Genomic DNA, 24,146 nt, shown 5'->3' on the forward strand with positions numbered 1-24,146 from the left:
TAAAAAAAAGTACCGGTATCTGTATTTTTTGTTTGTTGCTGTAATGTGTCTGTGTGATATGACCAGCCCAGTCTTGCTACTTATTTCGTTAAACAAGAAAAACATTTGTAAAATACTTTTAAAACAATAAAGCTTATTGTAATATACTAAATCAACTCCTAACCTTAGAAACAAGGCTTTATTTCAATAAAACAACACTGATACACACAATAACACAGTACAGACTGGTTACGATTCACATACTACGATAACACAAACACGATTACAAATACTAGCATGACTACAACAGAAGTTCAGTTAACGATTACTCCACTTATATATAGGCCTATATAAATAAACTCCAGAGAATCCTAAACGCTGCTGGTAAAGTCATTGGCAAAAACCAAACCCCATTTGGGCAGCTGTTTGATAAAAATATTCATAAGAAAGCTAAAAAAAAAGTTCTAGAAATAAAAAATCATCCCCTTGAAGGATTTTGTGATTTTACCATCACAAAGCAGATACATGACACCGATAGCAAAGACCACCAGGGACACAAAAACTCTTTTGTTTCCCTGCAATCAAATCACTAAATACAATTTAACGATCTGATGTAAACTTTTCACATGTAAATTATGTAAAGTCTGGTGTGAATGTATTTTTGGGTTTTGTTATCATGTTTTGTTTGGTGTAATGCACAAATTGTAAGACAAATGTCCATATATTGAATCAGTTATTTCTGATGAGTCATGTACAGTGGCGGATCCAGAACTTCGGAGTGGGGGGGGCGATTTTTTTCAAAACCTAACCCTAACCTCCAGTAAACCCTAACCCTAAGCATAAACGCATAACTCTCAAATTTATGCATATATTAGAATGTTTAAAAAAGCAATGTTTCTCAACCTTCGGCGAAAAAAGCAGACAAAAACAGCAATGTTAAGGCCTTTCTCTTGACAGCTAGGGGTAAGGTCCCCCAGTGGGGATCGGGGCGAAGCCCCGACGCCAAAATCGTTTTTTTTGCTTTCTTCACTGCAGAACCGCATTCTCCTGACATCCACAGCTCATTATTTATCCTATTCAATAAAAAGGATCTTTTGAATAATGTTTTACTTGAAAATATTCTAATATAATTTTATAGACCATTACTACCGAATACAACCAATTTGTTCCTTGAAAAAATAAGATACCTCACATATTATTTCGATTAAGGCTTTGAGGATCGCAGTCGAAAAAAATAATTGAAAAAAAACAGCCATGTTGAGGCCTTTCCCTAGATAGCTAAGGGGTCTGAGGCCTTTCTCTTGACAGCTAGGAGGTCTTGGGGAGCGCTGCAAGCTCCCCCATTGAGGATCGGGGCGAAGCCCCGACGCTAAAATCGTTTTCTTGCATTCTTCACTGCAGAAACGTATTTTCCTGACATCTACAGCTTATTATTCATCCTATTAAGATAGGACCTTTTGAATAATGTTTTACTTGAAAAATATTCTAATATGATTTTACATGCTCTTACAACATCGCAAATACAATCGACTTGGAATAACTTTGAGGAACGCCGCCGAAAAAACATCTATTCGAAAAATAATATTTTTAAAAAAAAAAGCTCATTTGTAAGTGATACATTTTGTTCAGTAGGCATGTTTGTAATTTGGTTTGTTACAGAACTATAATTCAAAGCCCTAAAAAAACATTTTGGAAGTGGGAGGAGAAATTAAAATTAATTAATTAATTAAGTGAACCAATTAGATTTTACACTAAATTTTTTTCATTTTTAGTATTCAAGCATAAATTGTGAGTTATGTCCCAAATATTTTTTTTACAACAGAAAAATATCAGTTTGAGTAAAGGTTGAAAAGATGACTAAGAAAATAATATTTGAGTTCAGACCTCATCTCAATTGTTACTCTTATTATGAAAAATTTCGTATGAATTCTAAATTTTCCAAAAAAAAAGTCTTTCTTAAAATAACTAAGATGAATTCGTGTGCAATTACATAAACTCTGTCGCCACATTTGACTTTTCTGTTTTAAAACGTCATCTTTTCATCCGACATTATTTACAAATGGATTAAAACATCAATATATAGCTTATATTATATAGATATTCAACTAATTTTGTACAAAAACTATGATTTCTCCATAAAAATAGGATTGCCCCACCCCATTCAGAGGGCTAAAGTGGGGACGGCAGCAGAAGCAATCGCCCCCCCCCCACCTCACCGAATCGGCTAAGATACCAGAAGTGTAGCAACATAATATAAAAATTATATTGTAATTCAACTAATTTTGTTCACAAACTATGATTTCCCCATAAAAGTAGGACCGCCCCCCCCCACTCAAAGGGTTTAGGTGGGAATGGCAGTAGATGTATTTGCCCCCCCCCCCAACCCAATCGGAAAACAGGGGAACGACATAATATAAAGATCGGTTAAAACACCAATAACACGTTTTAATCATATAGATATTTAATTGATTCTGTTAGCAAGCTGTGATTTCTACAAATTTATTGGACCGCCCCCCCCCCACTCAAAAGTTTATGGGGTGGGGGGGGGGCGGGATCGATGCCATCGCCCCCTCCCGACCCCACCAAATCGGCCAACATACCTGAGGGGGGGGTGAAATAATCTAAAAATCGGTTGAAATATAAATATTTAGCATATATTATTAACATAAGTAATAAATTCGTATACAAATTGTGTGAATTCTATACTAAAATTCGTCCGCACTCCCCCCCCAGAGGGGGGGTGGCCAAGTGGGGGGTGGGCGATCGCCCCTACCGCCCCCCCCCCCCTGGATCCGCCAGTGGTCATGTAATTAAATTTGTAATACACCTAGGCTGCTAAGGAAAGAGAAGCAAACTTTCCAGGACACGCTCACTGCATCTCTGAAAATCTTCAGCATGGACCCGATTGAAGATTGAAGTAAATCAGTGGCGTAGCCTCCATTGCGCTAATGGGCTCAATGAACCCAGGCCCATGGCCAATAGGGGCCCACAGGGCACTTTAAAAAAGTAAAAAAAAAAAAGTGTTGATTGTAAGAATTTGAATAATGTTTCAGATTCTTATCCTGTGCGCTGAAGCGAGCAATTCTTGTATGTATGTGTGTAATCTATAGGCATTGAGTGTAATGACACTATCGAAGTATTATGCCTACTTGTAAGAAAATTGTACCGAGTGTAAAGACACTATTACTTCCAGGAAGTAGTACTAGGCCTACATAGAAATGCCTTTAAACAAGTCATTTGGATCTCTTTGTTTGCTTGTTTTTTTTTTGTTTTTTTTTTAATTTTCATTGATGTGTATTTTTTTTTTTGGATGAGATTCAAGAAGTTTTAATAAAGTTCTAAGTTACTTATTTTAAATATTACTCAAGTGTCTTGTGAATGGGATATAGTTCCATGTGCACATGATTAGTGCACAACTACAAAATACAACCAAGCTACAAGTAGAGCTGCAAATCTGCGACAGGGCTAAATCACTAGAGATCAAGACATAGTTCCTGCGTGAACAGTCGGGCCTCCATAATCAACCTAGACAGCGGCCATTTGAAGCAGGCGCCAGCACACTGGTCGCGTCTTGTGACATTGAGACAGACAGAAAGGAAGATTGAGAAGACGAAGAGAGATGGAAACAGACAGAGAGGGGAGAGACAGAGAGAGACAGAAAAAGAGAAAGGAGATTTATTTACAATTGCAAAAAGAGAGAGAGAGAGAGGCAGAGAAAATAGACAGAAAAGAGAAAGAGAGGAGAGACAGAGACACAGAGAGAGGAGAGAGAGAAAAAAATTGGTTTAACTCTTTCTCTCCGTTATTATTTTTCGACGTTAAAAAGGAATTCTTCATTTTTCTCATCACTATTTCACTAACCTGTTATGATAAAGATTCAATAACTTGATTGTTTGTAATCAGAAAATTTGTATTTGGTATAGCATTAAAGGAAAATGCACGCTTTTAAATATAACACAAAGTCAAGTTTATAAAATTAAACATTAATTTAATTTAATTGGGTCTAATCAACGATAGTATTTTCAGGGTTGACCCACGAAATCTTTCCCATGTTTGGGTATAGCTGTAAGGCAGTAGATGTTTGAATTAAGTTTTCCATCTGCTAGGTGGGTAGCAAGCCAAGGTTAATGAGTCCCTCCTGCCCTAAGCTTACTGGTTAAGCCTCCAGTTACTCGAATTCGCCCCTTCCCCTATCAAAGAAAATAGATCGCTGCAACTTAAAATGTAGCTTTAAATAACTCCGACTCACTACAGTTAAAAATTAGTTTTAACAAATTTGAGTTGATGAATTTTCAAAAATGCAATAGGCCTACATGTTAAGCGGGGGGGGGGGGGGTCTACCGAAAACCAGAAAACATGGCAAAGGGGTCTACGAGACAAAAAAGATTGGAAACCACTGATCTAGTCTCTAGAGCAAAACTGCATTCGAACAAGATACTGGCCCCAAATCACACCCAGGAAAGAGAAATAATGGAGAAGCAAGGGCGTAACCAATGTTTTTTTCGAGGGCGGGTTGTGGTTTAAGTGATTCCTTCCCCCCACCCCCGGTGCTTGTCAGTTAGGGGCATGGGGGAACGCTGTGAGATATCTAAGTGAGGTCCAGGGCTAAGCCCGTCGCCAATCATTATTTCCGGTTTTTAAAACTATTTAAGACTAAAAGAAAAGGCAAATTCTGAGGTATCTACAGTGCATTATCCTACTACTCTTCTATAAAAAAAATTTTTATGTCACAAACCAAATCTGCTATTCAGTTCACTTTATTTATGGAGCCCAGAAAAGGAAAAACTAAATTTTTGCTTTCTATTTTATTGGATGTGGAAGGGAAACCGCAAAACTCCTCATGATACTTAGTAATTGTAACTTTGTTTTTAATTTTGCTGGAAAAAGGGGGGGGGACTTTCAAATCCCCTTTGGCTACCTTCATATTTTGGCAATTGTAGTTTGCTTTCAGATTTTTTATCGAAAAGGGGAGTTTTATCTTCAAAACCATCTGTTAGGGTTTTTTAAAAACTCAAAACCATCTGGAGGTGCTTTTTTTTTTTAACTCAAAACTCCAATTGGTTACACTCATAGAATTTGGCGACTGTATTTTACTTTAGTTTGATATTAAAAAGGGGCGTTTTCACATCAAAACCCGCTTCAGTGGGTTTTAAAGTCAAATCTCTCTGGAAGAAGTGTTTAAACTCAAAACCCCTCTTGGTGACTTGTTTGCTTTAGTTTTATTTTGAAGAGGGGGTTTTAAACGTCAAAAAAAAAACACTCTTGGAGGGGGGTTTTAAACTCAAACTTCCCTTAGCTGTGCTGGTGGCAAGTGATATTTAACATTAAAATATCATCTGTAATTTTAAAAATTAAAGCAAAGAAAAAAAAAGTCACAGAATCCCCCCCCCTCCCTTTTGCGGGGGAGAGATTTCATTTCGGGGCACGAGGGTGTTGAATTTGAGCTGTCTGATCTGGAAACCATGGCACATCAAGTTCATCACAGATATTGTTCTAAACATCTGAACCCTCCAATATCATAATAAGAACGAAGAAGAAGAAGAAGCCTTTAATGTTATAAATATAACTTATTTTATTGACGCGCCTTTGAACTGTATTGTTGCTTAAAGAAATTCTTTTAATACTATCAGATATAGGTTTATGTAATAGTTTTTTAAACGTATTCAACGGCTGGTAAAATCAATAATGGTTTACCTATTGTGTGAGATTTTCCGCATTTGTTCTATAAGTAAAGAGATATTGTAAAACTCTCACAAAAATAATCTTCTCTTTATGTTGTCGAAGAGAGATTTTGTAGGTCTATTCTGAACTTTATGTTTGAGTGTTCAAAAGTTTTTTAAAAATCCTTATATCTTTTTATCAGGGTGGCATCGTCTCAAATAAACCTTCAGTTTAAATTTAAAAAGTCAACGTTGTACAGTCTGTAGAATATTCGTGTTACACAAATAACAAACTAGTGTTTAAGAGGGAAGACATATTAGGAACTTCATTTATTACGTAAACACAAGCGGTGTTGCACTGACGAGCTAGTGTGCAAATGTACATATAATAGGCCTACCAATATGTTACAGTCTACATTTATTTTTGTAAAAGCCACATCTAGACAAATTGAAGCTATTTAAATTAAATACTTTAATTTTTCATTCCAACAGAAGGACAAAAATTTTTAATCGAAATTAAAGTCAGGACCACTAAAGTGAGATTCATTATCGTAGACCCCGTGCACATCTAATAGACACCCAATTCATCTTTTATATTTTCGTAGACCAGTGGTGCGGGCCGCACGGGGCATCAAGTGATGGGGGGCATCAAATTAGGGTTCAAACTTTCTCAGTAAAACTACACATTGTAATTACACAAATAAAAAAACACATTTATTTGTTATGTCAGATATTCTTTTTTAAATTAAATTAAATGCAAACTGTAGACCACCTGAATTTGAAGGCAACTTTTACACTTTTTGAAGCCTTACATGATGTTACTTCATTGTTCAATGCACTGGTTATGGACAAGTTTACAATGGTGTATTTTTTTTATTACTAATCTTTTGTGGACCAGTGGGGGGAAGGGTATCTGGGAGAAAGTTTTCCAACCACTCAGCAGATGAATTCTGAGTCTGGATTCGAACTCAAGCCCCCTTGTAAGGTGGCCAAGCCGTAACCTAGCAGTTTTAGCCTCTCGGCCACATACCACTTGCTTGGATGGAATTTGAAGTTCGTCTGTGACTAGGTAATAATGACAGCAAGGCTCAAGATTTAAATAAGCAAAAGGGAAAAATGTGAAGAGATTATCTGTAGAGACTCTTGGACATCATGTGTTTTCTCTAAAAGCAGAATCTGGCTCTCCGTGGGCATAGCGAACGAGTTGAGGAATTGGCAGTACAAAATCAAAGAAATATCCTGTAGTGAAATTACTATCCAAGTACGATCCATTCCCGAGAGACCCAATACGTAAATGTCCCAACAAAATAAAATAAAATTTCTTGTAATATAAGTGCTCACGTAAAAAATAAAGTATAAGAGGCAAATATTTCTCAATTATTTTCCACAGTACACTTTAACATCTAAAATCTGGATCAAAATTTTATGGTACATTAACATGCAGAGCCTCAAAGACGTATTAAAGCAAAGTAAAGTTTCCCCTTTCAGACCTTGCGATCTATAGGGCAGATGATGTTAAGGTCATCTTTTTTAGCGTCGTTGTTAACGGGACAGAATCAACAAGCTTACTTTTGAAGTACGGAGTACCCCAAGGATCAGTACTGTTCACTATGTATACATATCCACTCAGCGGTGTCATACGGCCAACCGGCATCTTATACCATTTCTTTGCTGATGACTCACAGTTATACGATTCATCAGTACCCTCAGAGGTGTCGTATCTGGCAGAGAAAATCAGTGGTACCGTTGCAAGGGTGAGCGATTGGATGGTTGAAAATAAACTCAAGATGAACGAAAACAAGACAGAAATAATTAAGATTGGCACTAGGAACAATGTCTCAAAAGTTGAAAGCACAGATTCATTCTTTATCACGAACTGCCATGTTCCTTTTGTCCATGTAGTGCGGAATCTTGGAGTTTTCCTCGACTCAACACTATCTTTCGACCCACACATAAGTCAGCTCTGCAAAGGTCTGTATCTGCAGCTGCGCAGATTAGGCCAGATCCGACCATATTTAACAACGGAGTCAACAAAAACGCTAGCTGTGGCATTCATACTCTCCCTCCTTGACTACTGCAACGCCGTGCTAGCAGGTATTCCTGATGACAAAATAGCCACACTTTGTCATCAGTGTATATATAACAATGAGATACCCTTGTACCTTAGCGAACTGATTACTCCATATGTCCCCCAGAGAGCCCTGCGCTCAATGGACTCAACGCTTTTAGTAGTGCCACGTTTCTCCCTCAAAAGCTACGGTCTGCGGGCTTTTTCAGTTCACGGACCAAAGGTTTGGAACTCACTCCCCATTGATCTCAGACAGACAACATGCTTTTAAGAAGAACATTAAGACCTATCTGTTTAAAACTTTTTTAGATTAACTGTCATTCTAACTGTCGTGTTTGTGTTTGTAATGCTATTACAGCGCCTTGAGCCTACATTTTGTTTGTTAACAGCGCTTTATAAATAAAATTATTATTATTATCTTTTTCTTTGGCCAACGGTTAACAAGCAGGTTGTCTTGTGGCCAGCACAACGACCAAACGCCTTTACTTTCCCTAACTAAAGTCAGGTACTTATAAGAGTTGACTGGACCCAGGGGTGCCCTAATTATCCCGAAATTTATAGTCCAAGTCTTCACCGAGATTCGAACCCAGGACTCCACTCAGCCACCGCGCCTCCCTAAAGACGTATTGGCCATAAGAAAAAATTTCCGGGCGAAAAATAGACGAAGATAGATCAACACACAAGAAAGAGCTACTTGTGGAATTACCTTGTGGAATTACCTTTCTTGGACCGTATTGTTCATGAAATAATAACCCCATAAAAACAACGTCATGATAAATATAAATTTTAGTCGCCTTTATTGAACCCTCAGATGGAAATCAATCTCGAGATTCTAACAGAGACATAGACAAAAACAAATTTTGTTTGGCGGCTTCAGGTAATTGTCGCAGTTTTTCCAGAAATTCCAAAAACAAGAATCTATTGAACTTAAGTTTTATTTTTTAAAAATGTCATTGCCCTAATATGGCCATCTTGATTCCCATTTTTTAAATATTATTATTGAGTTAAGTGTGGCTACATGCAAGCAAAGTTTTTCCGAACTTACTTTGATGAAGAAATACTGACAATAATGTTGACGAATTTACAACTCAATAATTTGGCAATTTCGTCTATTGAACAAGATCATGTGGAAAAAAACTTTATTTCGATAAAATTATCGATAGTTTGCCGGCAAGAAAGCACCTGAGATTCACTTTTTTTTTTTTTTTTTTTTTTTTTTTTTTTTTTAATATCGAAATAGCAATGCTTATATTATTAATACAGTTTATTTCGAAATTAGAAACTTTTCGCTGTTTTTAATTTTTTGTTTTGAAGGGCATCATGGGAAACTGCCGCACAGGATATCAAATACCCTAGCTACGCCACTGTCGTAGACCCTTTGGCCGGCGCCTTCGATATCACGGAGGTCACGCTTTGGCCATGGAAGTTTTAGTAGACCCCTGGGTGTCATAATTTATCACTTTGGGAATCACTACTCTTGAGAAAAATCTGACAATTTTTTTAGTTGGCAGCATTTCAACTGACAAAATTAGTTTTGATTAAAACTTCTGACCTTTTTTTTTCATTTTAGGCTAGGACAAAAGGAAATGTGAAAAGTAGATCTAGATATAGATAGATTCTAGATCTAGATTTCTATATATTTCAAGATGCTAATTTTCATGATTATTTTAGTCTTATAGATATCTAGGTAATTTCATCTGGCAACATTTGGCTGCCTAGGAGCTGTTGCTATCATCATTCAGTCATTCAGTCATTGCCATTGCGGTCGTATGTAAATCCGCCATCTAAAACATGATTTTACCCTAGAATCCAAATCTTACATAATAAGAATAAATCTAGATTAAATACAGACAGACGACGTAGGTAGTAATTTAGTCTAGATCTAGATCTTTGGGGGTCAAATGACCATTTGCGAGGGGGTGCTTAAGACCATCAGAAAATTGATAGGGGGGGGGGCTATTTTTCAATGAAATTTTTTTTTCATATAGTCATATAGTTATTTTTTTATGTGTCTCTAACGTGTTATAATAAGCATATTTCATTATTTGTACTATAGTCGATATAAGATCTACATTTTTTTTAATGCCGTAGGATTGGAAAATTACTCAGATTATATTAATAATATTATTATTAAACAAATTATGAAACAATTGTCAAGTATCAATAAAATAAAAAGTGGGAATAACAAAGATAGATCTTATCTTATATAATACAGATGTTACTTTATAAAAGAAGATGATTACATGTTATGCGTCATGCATTCAGTCATGCATATTAACCAGTGATCTAAGAACACGAACATATAGCCAGGGGATATGAATACATTTTAAATGAAAGCATTATCATTGAAAGTATATTATGTGATTTTTATTGGTAGTAGTCTAGTAGTTGCTTCTTTCTTTTTTTTTATAAATGTTATTCGAAAATATTTGTTTGCTGACCACATCTTCGTTGTTGCAGAATAGGCCTACTTTTTCAGCAACTGAAATTACTCTCCATCAAATGCCATTGTGGGATTAAATGATTAAACATTTATACGGAGAAGATTTAAATTTAACACTAGTGTCACTAGCTAAAAAGCGAAAAGAATTTATGTTTGGGGGTCGTTGCCTATAGTTTAATATTAATTTTAATTGTATTTATAAAGGGGTCTTGTAGCTAAAAAGGTTGAGAACCGCTGGTCTAAAGTTTAGTCTCTAGTGTAGTCTCCTCCTCTTCCCACCTCAAGGCTGGGAAGAGGCCATTCCCATTATTTATTCATTTTTCAAATGTCAGTATCATTTTCTACTTTCTTTCTATCTATGTTTGTCATTGTATCACACACACATGTATATAAATATAGATACATACATATATATACCATACATTTCCTCCTTAAAAAATGTCCTAAAGTCTCCCAAAATGTTGTCATGAAAAAAGGCTACTAATCCTGTATATATAGACTCTTAGTCAAGTAGTCTTAGTAAGCTATCAAACACTTCATAGATTTAGGGATTATATTTTTAAAATAATGTTAATCTTCAATTTTCTTTTTTTTATAACAATTTCTTTATACACCAGCTAAAGTTAGGCAGGTTGTTATTGTCATGAGTCGAGACTGTGACTTATTTCGACCTGTTTCTAGAAGCCCAAGTCAAGTCAGAGTTGACCAGAGTAAACAAGTTAATTTTAGTCATCCAATCCGAGAAAGAGGTTAAGGGAAATAAAATAGCATATGTCAGCTTCTAGAAGGTCACAGTTAATAAAATAATTAAGGGAGAAGTTTCTATGATTCTGGAAAGTACGATTGAGAAAAGTATAAATTAGGGGAAAGTTAGTTATTCGGGGTCCTCGCATTGTAATGATCTTTGCTTAGTAAAGGTCTTATGTTAGAATGAGTTTAAATATTTGCGGGCCCATTAGTTGAAGTCATACTAGTTGAAGTTGTTGTTGTATCTTTAAGTTTTTAATTTATGAAGATATTTAAGTCAAGTTTTTTTAATTGAGAAGTTACTTATGTGTAATTTGAAGAAGTTTATTAAAGGAGTTCAAAGAGAACACAGATGTTACTTGAGTGTATTATTAAATTATTCTCATATATATATAATCCCTGGCGTGATGATTCTGTTTGATCTATAATTAATACAAGAAGCATTACCAAGAAAAAATAAACAGAAATCGTCACAGTTATCAGTTTTTCCACACTCATTATTTCCCTTCTCTGCTTATAATTGAAACCACAACCAGGCTATTGGGCAGAACAGTTTTACCTGTAGCCTAACTGGTTGGCCAAAGAAAGCATGACTAAGTGAGTCTGGTCCATTCACTCTGCTGTGTGTTTGTGACTTGATCTAAATTCACGCCCACTAATAGGCCCCTCCACTACAACAGTATTGTTTTCTTTGTGTTGATTGATGACCTTGAATGTGACTGTGTGTTGCACTATCATTTACTTGACACCCGCTCATCAAAAGGAGGACACAAAAAAAAAAGACAAAGTAAATTTAAAAAACTAGATCTAGGATTACACTGTAACACTTCAGCAAATCAAAAGCTGTGGAACTTGATTATATTTAGTAGTGAATTTCTCTGATACAACATATTTTCCAATTCTACATCATTAGTGCAAATGTAGTAGTGGAACTCCTTGCTTTACTTTTTTTTTCAGATTGTATATTGTGAAAAAATTGTCTCTGACTGGAAGGCGAAGGTGTATTATCTTCTTTTGCCCACTGCAAGCTGCTTAACAAAAAGGCCTTTTCAACTTAATTATGATGCTTCAGAATACAAAATAAACAATAGATCTTGATGTATTTTGAGTTACCAGTTTCTTTTGAAAATACTTAAGAAAAATGATCACCGTAATGTCCATTAGTTATTGTGTATAATTATTGCAGGAGATAAGAAGGGATAAACCTGGTTGATGGATAAATCTTCACATGTTAGTTGTTTGGACCATTGGGGCACCACACATGATCTGTTGACCATCTTGCTCCATTCCTTTGTCTTTTGACTTGGCTAGTCTCCTTTAATGACAGGCCCATCCATTCTTTGAAGTTGTTTTCCATCACTTTCTCTGTCTGCCTCTCTTTCTTTTCCCTGGTACTGTTCCCTGACGAAAAGTCTTTGTGAACGAAGAGAGTCTCCTGATACTCATACTGTTTATATTTGTATTTTTTGACAGTGGTCAGCAGGTCATAATGTTGTCCCATTACCTTTATGATCCTTTTTCTAATTTCCTCATTTGTAGTGGAATAAATCAGTCTGACTTTAGTGTCAAGGGGTATCCCTTTGTCTTTCCATATTGTCTTTAGCTTCCCAAGTGCTGGTGGTGAATGAGCATTTCTGGCCACAAGTTCAGGCTTAGTTGTTTGTTTTTTTGCATACCAAATGCTGTGGAATTCTTTATCTAAGTGCATCACCAAGTCAGCTAGCTCTTTTTGTCTCTACCAGATCATCTATTTCATCCTCAAAATACAATTTAGTAATTCTTCTTCCGCCTATGCTTCATAACCTTTAAATTGAAAGTTTTGGTGAAAAAAGCAGCTTTGTCTCATCCAATATGTTTAAAACTAGTCACCAATGTTATTGTTGCAGTATACTGTACCGTGACCTGATTGAAATTACTAATGCTAATAATAAATAATGAAAACCACTGCCTATTAGAATTGGTTTTAAAAAAAAAAGGTGTCTACAATACAAAGTGCATGTTTTTACTTCAATGTTTTTTGCTAACCAGTACACTAGAAAACATATTTAATATGTAACCTTTTTTTTTTTTTGAGTAATATTTTGACAAATAACAAAGATGTAGGCCTACTATTTCCTTTCAGTTGGTTTTCACATGAGCAACTTATAGACTTATAGAATCTTTTGCTGTCTAGTGTTATAAAAATGGTATTCAAGATTTTGAAATAGATCTCAAATTGTGTTTACAAAGACATCTGGAGAACTAATTCACTTAATGTCAATTATGGATGACATGAAACAAAACTTAAATGAACTCAGAACTGTCATTAAAACTGAGAATGTAGAAAAGTCTCTTCCTTCAGAGACACTGGAAAACAGTTTAACTGGTCAAACTTTTGAATTTATTTTAGAAGAGGAGGCACAGGTAAAATATGTGTTTATATAAAGGTTCAGACTAAATTAAACTAGTTGACTAACAGCGTAGCATACGCCACTATTTTGCATGACTTAGGACACTGCAACTTATTCGACCACAGTGGGCCCCACTGTTTCATAGGATCGGCGGTAATTCGAGGTGTAAATTATTAAATTAAACCATTTTATAACTTATAATAGATTTCCCACATCCTCCTGATTTACCAGGAGCTCCTGGAATTCTGAAATTGCATAATATACGAAAAAGTCCACGAAATCTCCAGAAATTATTTTAAATCTTTTGAAAACTCATAAAACTTAGCACAGTTATTCATTGGCATAGACAAGACATGAATCAATAAAAAAATTAACCAATTAGTCAATTCATTACTGGTAATGAATTATTTTGTTTTATATGAACAAGGGAAATTAATCCTTTAGTATTCACAGATACTGCTAAATATGTAGGGTTTTATTCCCCTTAGATAATTAAATGTTATTTTTCTCACACCCATTCTTTAATCAAGTTGAAACTTTAAATATTGTACCTAATAAAACATGAATTAATTTAAAATTTAACTAATTGGTCCATTAAATATTGATAATTAATTATTTTGTTTGTTATTGAATAAAGGAAGTAATTTCTACATTATTTAGAAATATAGTTGTAAGTTGTGGAGTTCTTTCCCGTAGATAAGCTTTGTTTTTTTAAAGGATTTTTTAATGTTTTTTTTTAATAGCTTTTATATAGCACATCTTTCATGTTCCATGAGTGCTATGATCCAATCTCTTTCATGGACCAGTAGAGTAAAGGGGTATCTGGCTGAAGGTTTTCCACACTGCCTTTTTGCTTTTGAGTCTGGTGTTGAACCTCAAGCCCCTTGATAGATATGCAAGCACAAGCGGTTTAAGCCTCTTGGCCGCACATCCCACAGTTTTAAGTATTATTTTTATTTATTTTTTTTTTTATTTAGAAATGATAGAATTGTATGCCCTATATCAGTGTTTCCCAAGTTTTGTTCCGCTGAACCCTAGTGTTCCGCGAGGCCTAAATTGGCATTCCATGAACTACTGGAATAATTAACTAGTAGGCCACCATGTGAATTAACCTCTCTAAAAAATAAGCAAGTGTTCCACTAAATACTCAGAATGTGTGAAGTGTTCCATTAAGGAAAAAGTTTGGGAAACAATACCCTATATTGATATGTTGATGCATTTTTTTATGGGGAATGTCTCCATAATTAGGGAAGAACTTTTTAAGTTAATTTTGTATCACTTTGTCACTTGAAAAACATAGTCTGTATCTAATGAATGACATGATTTTAATATAGAACCCACATTCTATTTATAAAGACATCTAAAGAACTAATTCACCCAGTGTTGGATGCCATTGAACATAACTTCACAAATGATCTCGAAAATGTAATGAAAGTTGAGAAGATAGAATCCTCCTATCATACAGAGACACCAGAAATTACCTCCACTGGTCATACGTTTGAAGAATTTTCAGCAGAGGAGACACTGGTAAGACAATTGTAAATACCGGGTAAATAGAGTTAAGATTTTTAAATTTGTTATTAAATTTTTTGTTAACATCATCATCAAACTCCATTTGAATGAGGGCTTCAGAGGTTTTAATCCTCTCTTGCAAAAGTCCTGTACAGAAGCCCCTGCTGATTTGCTAAGTGCATGTATGTTACCAGGTGAGAATTTATGGATTCCCAGACCTGTCGAGATTGAGATTAGCATGTTTGGGGATGAATATGAGGCATGGTTTCCTCTTCTTCCTTACATCACCATGGGTCAAAGTTTTACCAAAAATGTGCAAAATATTAGCTAATAATGCAGTAGCTCATCCTGCATTATGCTATAATAGCATCTCAGGCCTGTGCTACCTCTATCATGGGAAGGCAAGGTCAAGGTGCCTCATGTGCCCTGAGACTCAGCATTCTTTTTGGGACTTGTCTCATCACTGAAACCACTCTTCCAATTTTTATATTTGGATTGTTGCCAAACATGTTGCAAACTCAATCCTTTACTGTAGGTGGTGTTAGCCCTCCCTGGTGGGCCAAGGAGTCTGCAATGCTGTTGCTAGTCAGTCATATCCTACATGACTCGATACCCAGTGCATTATTTTTTTACATAGAAATATTAACATTGTGTACCCTTTGTAGGTAAGGTTTTTTTTCCTATTGTTGAATAACTACAAATAGAATAACTAAATCTCATGTGGAAATGAATAAGTGTAAATATGAATACATATTTCTTTCAATATAACATTGGATAGAAAAGAACTTCTTACTGTGTTGTATTAAAAAATAACAAAACAAAGTTAAATAAAAATCTGATTAATATAAAATGTGTTACTTGATTTAAATAAATAAATAAATATCTGCACTTTCTTTAAAAACAACAATAATGGAGCTATAGTCATCCAGTTTTTCCCTTTAAAAAAGAGGCACAAAATTTCTCTTCTTGTTCTGTTTGGAAATGTCCCCATATTGGATAAGAACTTGTCTGATTTTTTAGTTAATTTTCTCCTAATTACACTTGAAAAACATAGTCTGTTAATATCTAAAATGAATGTAAAAGATCTTAATATAAAACTCATATTCTATTTTTCAAGTCATCTGAAGAACAAAATCCCTCAATGTTGGATGACATAAAACAAGACTTTACGAATGATCTCAAAAATGCTATCAAAGTAGAGAAGATAAATTCAGAGACTCCAAAAATTATTTCCATTGGTCCAACTATTGGACAGTCATTAGCAGAAGAGACACAGGTGAGAAAAAAATAACATACTGCATTACATTTTTATTTTATTACATTTTGTTACACAAAAATTTGTCTTTTGTAATTATTTGTTCATAAAATAGTAAAGTTCCTCTTTCAGACCTTGTGATGATGTTACGATTATCATTTTTTTTTGGCCAACGGTTAACGAGCAGGGTGTCATGTGGGCAGCACAATGACCAACCGCCTTTACTTTTTCTAACTTAAGTCAGGTACCCATTAGAGTTGGGTGGACTCAGGGGAGCCCTAAAAATCATGAAATTAAAAATTTACCGAAATTCAAATCCAGGAGCCCAGGTTCGGAAGCCAAGCGCCTATTTTGCTATAAGTAAACAGATAGTGTAAGACACCCACAAACCATCATCTTCTCTACATGATGTCGAAGAGATATTTTGTGGGTCTATTCTAGACTTTATCTTTGAATATTCGAAAGTTTTTCTATTTTTTTTTTATCAGGGTGACATTGTCTCAGTTGATCCTCCAGCGTAATTGGTTTCATATCGTCATAAAAAAGGCAATTGGCATGTTTGATAAGGAAGGAATGGACAATTTTAAGTAATCAGCCGCTATACAGCTTACATTTCTTTTTGCTTAACATTACTTACATATAGACAAAATAAAGTTATTTAAAAAATTATTGAAATTAAATACAACAATTTTTCGTTTGAATAGCAAGATAAATTCAAAGGATTAAACTAAGGTACACATTATATATTAGTGTGAAGAATTAAATTAATAGGATGTAAAAATTAAAGTCACGACGTGTATGAAATCTATTATCGTAGACCCCCGTGGACCCCCAATTTGTTTTTTCACTTTCGTAGACCGTCTTCGTAGACCCTTGGGGGTCTATATAGACCACTTTGGTATTCACTGGTCTAGCGTATCAAAGGCTGCGGACAAGTCCAGCATGGAAAGAATTGATATGTGGCCTTTGTCAGAATTGTGAAGTAAGTCATTTAGTACCCTGACCACTGCTGTCTCTGTGCTACGGCACTTCCTATATGCAGATTGAAATTCTTCCAAGAGACAGTACTGTTCAAGATGAGAAAGAATTTGCGCTAACACGATGCGCTCCAGAAGCTTTGACAGGAAGGGAAGATTTGATACCGGGCGATAGTTTTTTAGACATTCCGGGTCAAGACTGGATTTCTTTAATAAGGGCCTGACAAGTGCATGCTTAAATTGCTGTGGTACAATGCCTGAAGTCAGTGAAGAGTTCACAATGTTGGTAATTGTAGGTACAAGCTCATCTAAACATTCAAGGAGCAAGGAGGTTGGAAAGGTCACATGACTTATTTGGCATCTTCAAAATAGTACTTTTGACATAATCTTCAGATACACGCTGAAACTCGCAAAAAGGATTACCAAACATTACAATGAATAACCTGAGATTTACAAAGAAAGTTTGTGTTTTGCACAAATATAGATGTGGTCCTTTAGGGGCCCAGTATTGGTAAGCACTGCAGATAATAAAAAAAAGCAAGTTAAAATATTTTCTACATAAAAATAAGCCCCTCCCCCAGCCACAAATGTTTGACCTCTGCACTATTGCAATGGAAATGCATCCCGTAAACACACATCAACTGCATACTTTTTTGGTCTTCAAATTCCAGAAACTTAAAAAAAAATGCATTTTTGGTTAGTTTGACAATAAAAGTGCTTTTTTTTTTTGTTTAATTCATTGGAACAGCCATTATTCCAATGACATCCCACGATATTTTGTGTGTAATTCAATGGAACAGCCATTATTTCAATGACATTCCATGATATTTGTTCCTTTCCACCCACACACTTTAAGGCTTTGCCTTTGAATTTTAGCCTTTTTTCGTCTAGCCAGCTTTTTGCTTCTGAGATGTAAGATCGTTTGCAGTCTGTGCATAGAAAAAATATTGCATGCTGTTTTTTTTTTTCAGCTGTTCCATATCGCCATTTTGATTATGCTGAATAGTTATGGTGAATTAAATTCAAATAGAGTATGATTAACAGCTTCATAAGGAGTGGAAGTTTGGGTTTTATTCTGTTGAGGTTAAAACTTTAAAGAGTGTATCCAGTTTTTAGTGGGAAGATTGTAGAATGCTATTTGTCTTGGTGGACATTGATATTGTCAGGTTTTTTTTGTCTATTGCTTTATAAAATAGCCTTTGCACATGTATGATGATGTGACCAGAGGGATAATCAAGTTAATTTAAATATCATTGGCTACACAGGGTGTAGAAGGAACTAGTGATACACTGGATAGTAGGTCTGTCTCTGGTCTTCTGTTAGTGAAAGGTTCCGCCGGAGTCAATATCTGAGCCATACGTGAAGGCCAGAAGTTGGACTGTTTGTCACAAACTATTTAAGATACATGCCATTAGAAAGCATTTTATAGGTAGTGGAGGATTATATCCATTACCACTTCCCGCAGTGACAACCTTGCGAAACCTTTAATAATAATAATATTAATAAATCTCTGCATCCTGTGGTATCAAGTCGCTAGTTGATCTAACTATACAACAGTATCTGCAACACTTTTGACATGAGCACATCTCTTTTTGTATCAACAGAGATAGGGTTGTAGATGTTGATAGTTTGTAGTTCATAATTTCTGATATTCTTTCTGAAATATTGAAACCTGCCTTTTTACTTGCCTGACCGAACCACTTGTAGTAATTGTAGAGACAATATAAAGCGCTCTCCTTAAATGTAAATTACTTATTTAATTATTATTTTTAACATAAGACATTTTATTTATATTCTTTTAATTTCTCTAGGAATTAATATCTATGAAAACAATCAGATAAAAACATTGTTAAAGAAAGAAATGTATTTTATCTTTCAGAAAAAAAAGGTAAATCAGAATCAAGAAATGACTTTAAACCAAGATTTGTGTGTTGGAAATACTTCTAAAAAAGTTTTATATGCTGGAAACTTAAAAGAGGTGACACAAGTTTCTTACTACAATGAAACCCACCACCTGGTTTATGCAGAGAAGAAAGCTGGACTATTTCAAATTTTAGAATTTAACAAATTTAAATTGATTCCCTCAGATATAAAGCCACTTAAATGTGAAATTTGTCAAAAAGAATTTACTTATTCTACTGGTCTAAGAAACCATAGGATAACACATTCTGATAATAAGCCATTTAAATGTAAAATTTGTCTGAAAGAATTCAAACGTGCTAGTAACTTAAAATGCCATGAGATAATTCATTCTGGTAAAAAGCCATTTAAATGTAAAGTTTGTCAGAAAGAAATCAGTCAGTATTCTAACTTAAAATACCATGAGATAATTCATTCTGACAAAAAGCCATTTAAATGTAAAATTTGTCAGAAAGAATTCAATCAGTCTTATAGCTTAAAATCCCATGAGATAATACATTCAGATAAAAAGCAATTTCAATGTAAAATTTGTCAGAAAGAATTCAAACGTTCTAGTAGCTTAAAGTGTCATGAGAGGATACATTCTGGTAAAATGCCATTTCAGTGTAAAATTTGTCAGAAAAAATTCAATAATTCTAATCATTTAAAATGCCATGAAATAATACATTCTGATAAAAAGCAATTCAAATGTAAAATTTGTCAGAAAGAATTTAAACAGTCCAAACATTTAAAATACCATGAGAAAATACATTCTGGTAAAATGCCATTTCAGTGTAAAATTTGTCAGAAAGAATTTACTTATTCTTCTAGTTTAAAAGCCCATATGATAATACATTCTGATAAAAAGCCATTTAAATGTACAATTTGTCAGAAAGAATTCAATCAATCTTATAGCTTAAAATCCCATAAGCTATTACATTCTGGTGAAAAGCCATTTAAATGTACAATTTGTCAGAAAGAATTCCATCAGTCTACTTGCTTAAAATCACATGAGCTTTTACATTCTGGTAAGAAACTATTTAAATGTACTATTTGTCAAAAAGAATTCAATAAGTTATATAGCATAAAAATACATTTATCGATTCATTCTGATAAAAGGCCATTTAAATGTAACATTTGTCAGAGAGAATTCAAGCTGTCTTCTAACTTAAAAACCCATGCAGTAATACATTCTGATAAAAAGCCATTTCAATGTACAATTTGTCAGAAAGAATTCAATCGGTCTCATCATTTCAAATCCCATCAGCTATTACATTCTGGTGAAAAGCCTTTTAAATGTACAATTTGTCTGAAAGAATTCCATCAATCTGCTCGCTTAAAATCACATCAGCTTATACATTCTGGTAAGGAAATATTTAAATGTACTATTTGTCAAAAAGAATTTGATCACTCAGTTAGCTTAAAAAGACATTTATTGATTCATTCTAATAAAAAGTCATTTAAATGTAACATTTGTCAGAAAGAATTTAGACATTCTTCTAGCTTAAAAGCCCATGAGCTTATACATTCTGATAAAAAGCCATTTCAATGTAACATTTGTCAGAAAACCTTCACTCACTCATCTAGCTTAAAAACACATCTATTGATTCATTCTGATAAAAATCCATTGAAATGTACAATTTGTGAGAAAGAATTTAAATATTCAACAAGCTTGAAACGCCATGAGGTAATACATTCTGATAAAAAGCCATTTAAATGTAAATTTTGTCACAAAGAATTCAAACATTTTTCAAGCTTTAAGTACCATGAGATGTTTTATTCTTGTAAAACATACAAGTGTGAGATGTGTCAACAAATTTTATTCACAAAATCATATTTAACATACCATCTGGCTCTTCATTGTGGAATAAATATTAAACTTTTTAAATGTCACATGTGTCAGAAAGAATTCTTTACATCCTCAAGTTTTAAAAAACATATGCTTATTCATCTTGATAAAACACAAGTTGCTCAAACATAGTTTTTTAACATTCTGAAATTTGAAGAAACAAAACACTTAGCACAAAAGGTTTTTAAATGTTGAATATTCCAGAGAATTCATGTGTTCCAGCTTCCTCCAGACATATCTGGCAAGTCTCTTCAACTGTCTTCATGTCTTGCCGATCTGTTTTTTATCATAATCCTCTTTCTTTGAGGTTTATAGTTGAAGCCTTTCTAGTGATGTGAGATGCTGGCTTGCTCTATCCATTTCCTGAATCTCAAAAGAATTTTGTTCATATTTCTTTGCTACAATTCCATTAATGTATAGCCTGAGCTTTTGTTTTTGTTGTGGTGAGTATGGTTCTCCTGGTCTCTGCTCCCTAATTTGTATTGGCTTAACATTGTTGTTGAAGAACCTGATCATGGAGGTGGTGCTGAATCTACAAGTGTTATTCCACTGGTGCTCCAGCTTTACCAATATGGAATTTTGCATGCTTGTGTTCCTCCATGGTTCTCCAGGATACTTCCAAGATAAATGAAGCTTTCCACTTCTTCCTGTGCCTCACCTGGGACTGCGATGGGTGTGTCCTTGGATGCCTTTGTCTTGAACATCTTGGTGTTGTTTATGAATTGACCCAGTTGAGCTGATTGGTCCACAATGGTGGATGCCTTTTCATGCAACTGTTGCTGTATGTGAAGAAGCAGGTCATCTGCTAAGTTGAGATCATCTAGCTGTTTTCATTCCACTGGTGGACTTAAGAATTATTTTCATGACCCAGTCTATAGCTAGCAGGAACAAGAAGGGCAAGAAAGTAGTCTTGCCTCAATCCTATTTGAAATTCAAAGGCATTGCCATGTCATGCACTATTCTGCTAGTCATCCCTGCATATGACTTCACATGATTTCTTGATGTTTGTAATTTTTCAGGCACTCCATAGTGCACTGGTGGCCGGCCAACCTAGTGCTTACTTGCCCCAATTTTTGTCACTTCTAATTCAGATGTGCCACACCAATCTTTACCCTCTTTCAGTCTGTAAAAGTATGTGGTGATTTCAATTGATTAGTTCTAAATTAAGTAATATTTGAACACTGTTAGCAGTTTTAAATAAGAAATATCTCATTCAGGCAAGATAACATCAGTTGCTTTAATGAGACTTTTCAACTTTGCTCTACTTTTCACCAAATCTGTAATATCTAGAGTTACATTCATAATTAAACACCACAGACAGATCTTCAAACTGGAATCTGACAGTTGTGACTTCAGTTTTTTTCTTCTACATTTTCATGGATAAAATGCTTGCTTGCATCTGTATGCTGATCAGAAGTGACAAGAAAAACTTAAAGCAAATTTTGTTAGTTCTGCAAAATGTTCACTTAGTAATTATTGCCAAAATTTAAGCATTTCAGATGCATTTGGAGTGAGGAAACGTATCAAATGTCAATTTCAGTTCCATCAGTATTTACTAGAAATCTTTAGAGTATTTCGTTCAGTAAGTGAACATGGATCTATAAATGCAATCATATAGTGTTTTTCTTCAACAAATACCTAAAAGCAATTATTAAAGGCCTCTTGTAATACTTTGATTTTTGAAATACCAGTATATGCTCTACTGACTTTTTTTAAATGTGGAAATTGACTTGTATGTTTTTTTAGAACTTTATAACTTAATTTTTAATCCACTGATCATTTACTAAGCCCTGAAACAATTTGTCCTTGCCTTGCTGTTTTAAGGTTAGGTATCTGAGGAGGTTGTAACATCAACTAAAAATACTACATCAAACATCATCTGCAGCTCATCTTTTTCTTTTACAAATCATTTTAAGTATTTTTCAGTTTCCAAAATTTTCTGATAACTTGTACTCTAGAAAACCTATGCACCTAGTAATGAAGGATGAAATCACCATAGTCTGTATCTAACAGTTCACAATATTCGTATTTCTCTTCTGTTTAATTCTCTTGCTCTAAATTAAACTTCACAACTGGTATATTGGAACTCACTCCCCAACTCCCCATTGATCTCAGACTGACAACAGGCTACACCACTTTTAAGAAGAACTTTAAGACCTATCTGTTTGAAACTTTTTTAGATTAGTTTTTCTGTTGTGTTTGTAATGTTATTACAGCGCCTTGAGCCTACATTTTGTTTGTTAACAGCGCTTTATAAATAAAATTATTATTATTATATTAACATGCTTCAATGTCCAAATTTTTTTCACACTCTTGGTGTATAGTGCAGTGTTATTCCAGAAGAGTAAGACAAAGAATGCTTTATTGATCGTATCAGAAATGTGTTTTATTTCAAGTACTATTTTTTCAATTATAAACAAAAACAACAAAAGACAAAAGTTCTTTGAGCCAAAACACACAGACCACTTCATCATTTTCACAATAAGTTCTTCAAATAAGTTAAAATTATCATCAATTCTCCTTACAAAAATGTCGCCTCCTGTTGCCCCCCCCCCCCCCCCCCTGAAAAATATTGTGTTTTTTGTTTGTTTGTTTATCCATAATACACATACTTAATGAACTACATTCATTGATTGTTAAACAACTATAAAATGTCAATTAAATTTAAAAATTCAGTTGTTACAATTTATCTATAGTTCAGTTTTGCAACAATTTTAATTAAGTAAATTACAGTGTGTTGTTTTTCTTTTCTGGATTTCAAACTTGAAAACTTATCAATCACTAAAAATTAATGTCTTGAAAGATTTTATTTTTGATAAAGTGTTGTCTTTTCCTTTATTGAACGTGTTATGCTTTTGGTAAGAAAAAGTTAAATTAGCCACCACTTTGTCAATAGTTTAAAGGTAAACCTACTCTTATGTATCTTTGACCTTCTAGTACATCTTCACCTGAAAAAAAGATAAAGCAAAGATAGGTTTAAGCTGCACCTCTAAAGGCAATAATTTTAGAATGAAAAAAAAAAATTTCCATTGCACCAAAAATTTAGGCAAGAAGCATTTTCTGAAAAAGAATGACCACATAGATTAAGTGGATGTTATACACATCTATTGGAGTAGCAGTGGTTGAGAGGTAAAGCACTTGGCTTCCGAACCCTTGGTGGTAAGTTCGAATCCTGGTGAAGACTGGGAATTTTAATTTTGGCAACTTTGGTTGCCTCTGAGTCCACCCAGCTCTAATGGGTGCCTGACATTAATTGGGTAAAAGTAAAAGTGGTTGGTCGTTTTGCTGGCCACATGACTACCTTGTTAACCGTAGGTGACAGAAACAGATGACCTTTACATCATCTGCACTAACTGGTGTACTTTTC

The 24,146-nt window shown here is 34.5% G+C and overlaps 1 protein-coding gene across 13 annotated transcripts; it reads left to right on the top strand.

The window, feature by feature from the left end:
- The first annotated feature begins 9,081 nt into the window (after positions 1-9,081).
- On the top strand, positions 9,082-23,056 carry LOC106054552 (zinc finger protein 99-like). 13 transcript variants are annotated; one of them, XM_056038675.1, is made up of 6 exons: positions 9,083-9,394; positions 11,855-11,996; positions 13,020-13,300; positions 14,644-14,814; positions 15,917-16,075; positions 18,911-23,056. In XM_056038675.1, exons 3-6 carry the CDS (start codon positions 13,151-13,153, stop codon positions 20,909-20,911), a joined length of 2,481 nt encoding a protein of 826 aa, XP_055894650.1. In that variant the 5' UTR covers positions 9,083-9,394; positions 11,855-11,996; positions 13,020-13,150; the 3' UTR covers positions 20,912-23,056. The 13 variants fall into 13 exon arrangements, with proteins under 13 accessions (XP_013065915.2, XP_055894650.1, XP_055894651.1 ...); XM_056038676.1 differs by having other exon boundaries at positions 11,855-11,896; XM_056038680.1 differs by lacking the exon at positions 11,855-11,996 and adding an exon at positions 14,031-14,231.
- The last annotated feature ends 1,090 nt before the right edge of the window (positions 23,057-24,146 follow it).

Source organism: Biomphalaria glabrata, chromosome 8 (genome assembly GCF_947242115.1).
Source record: "Biomphalaria glabrata chromosome 8, xgBioGlab47.1, whole genome shotgun sequence".
NCBI classification, from domain to species: domain Eukaryota; kingdom Metazoa; phylum Mollusca; class Gastropoda; family Planorbidae; genus Biomphalaria; species Biomphalaria glabrata.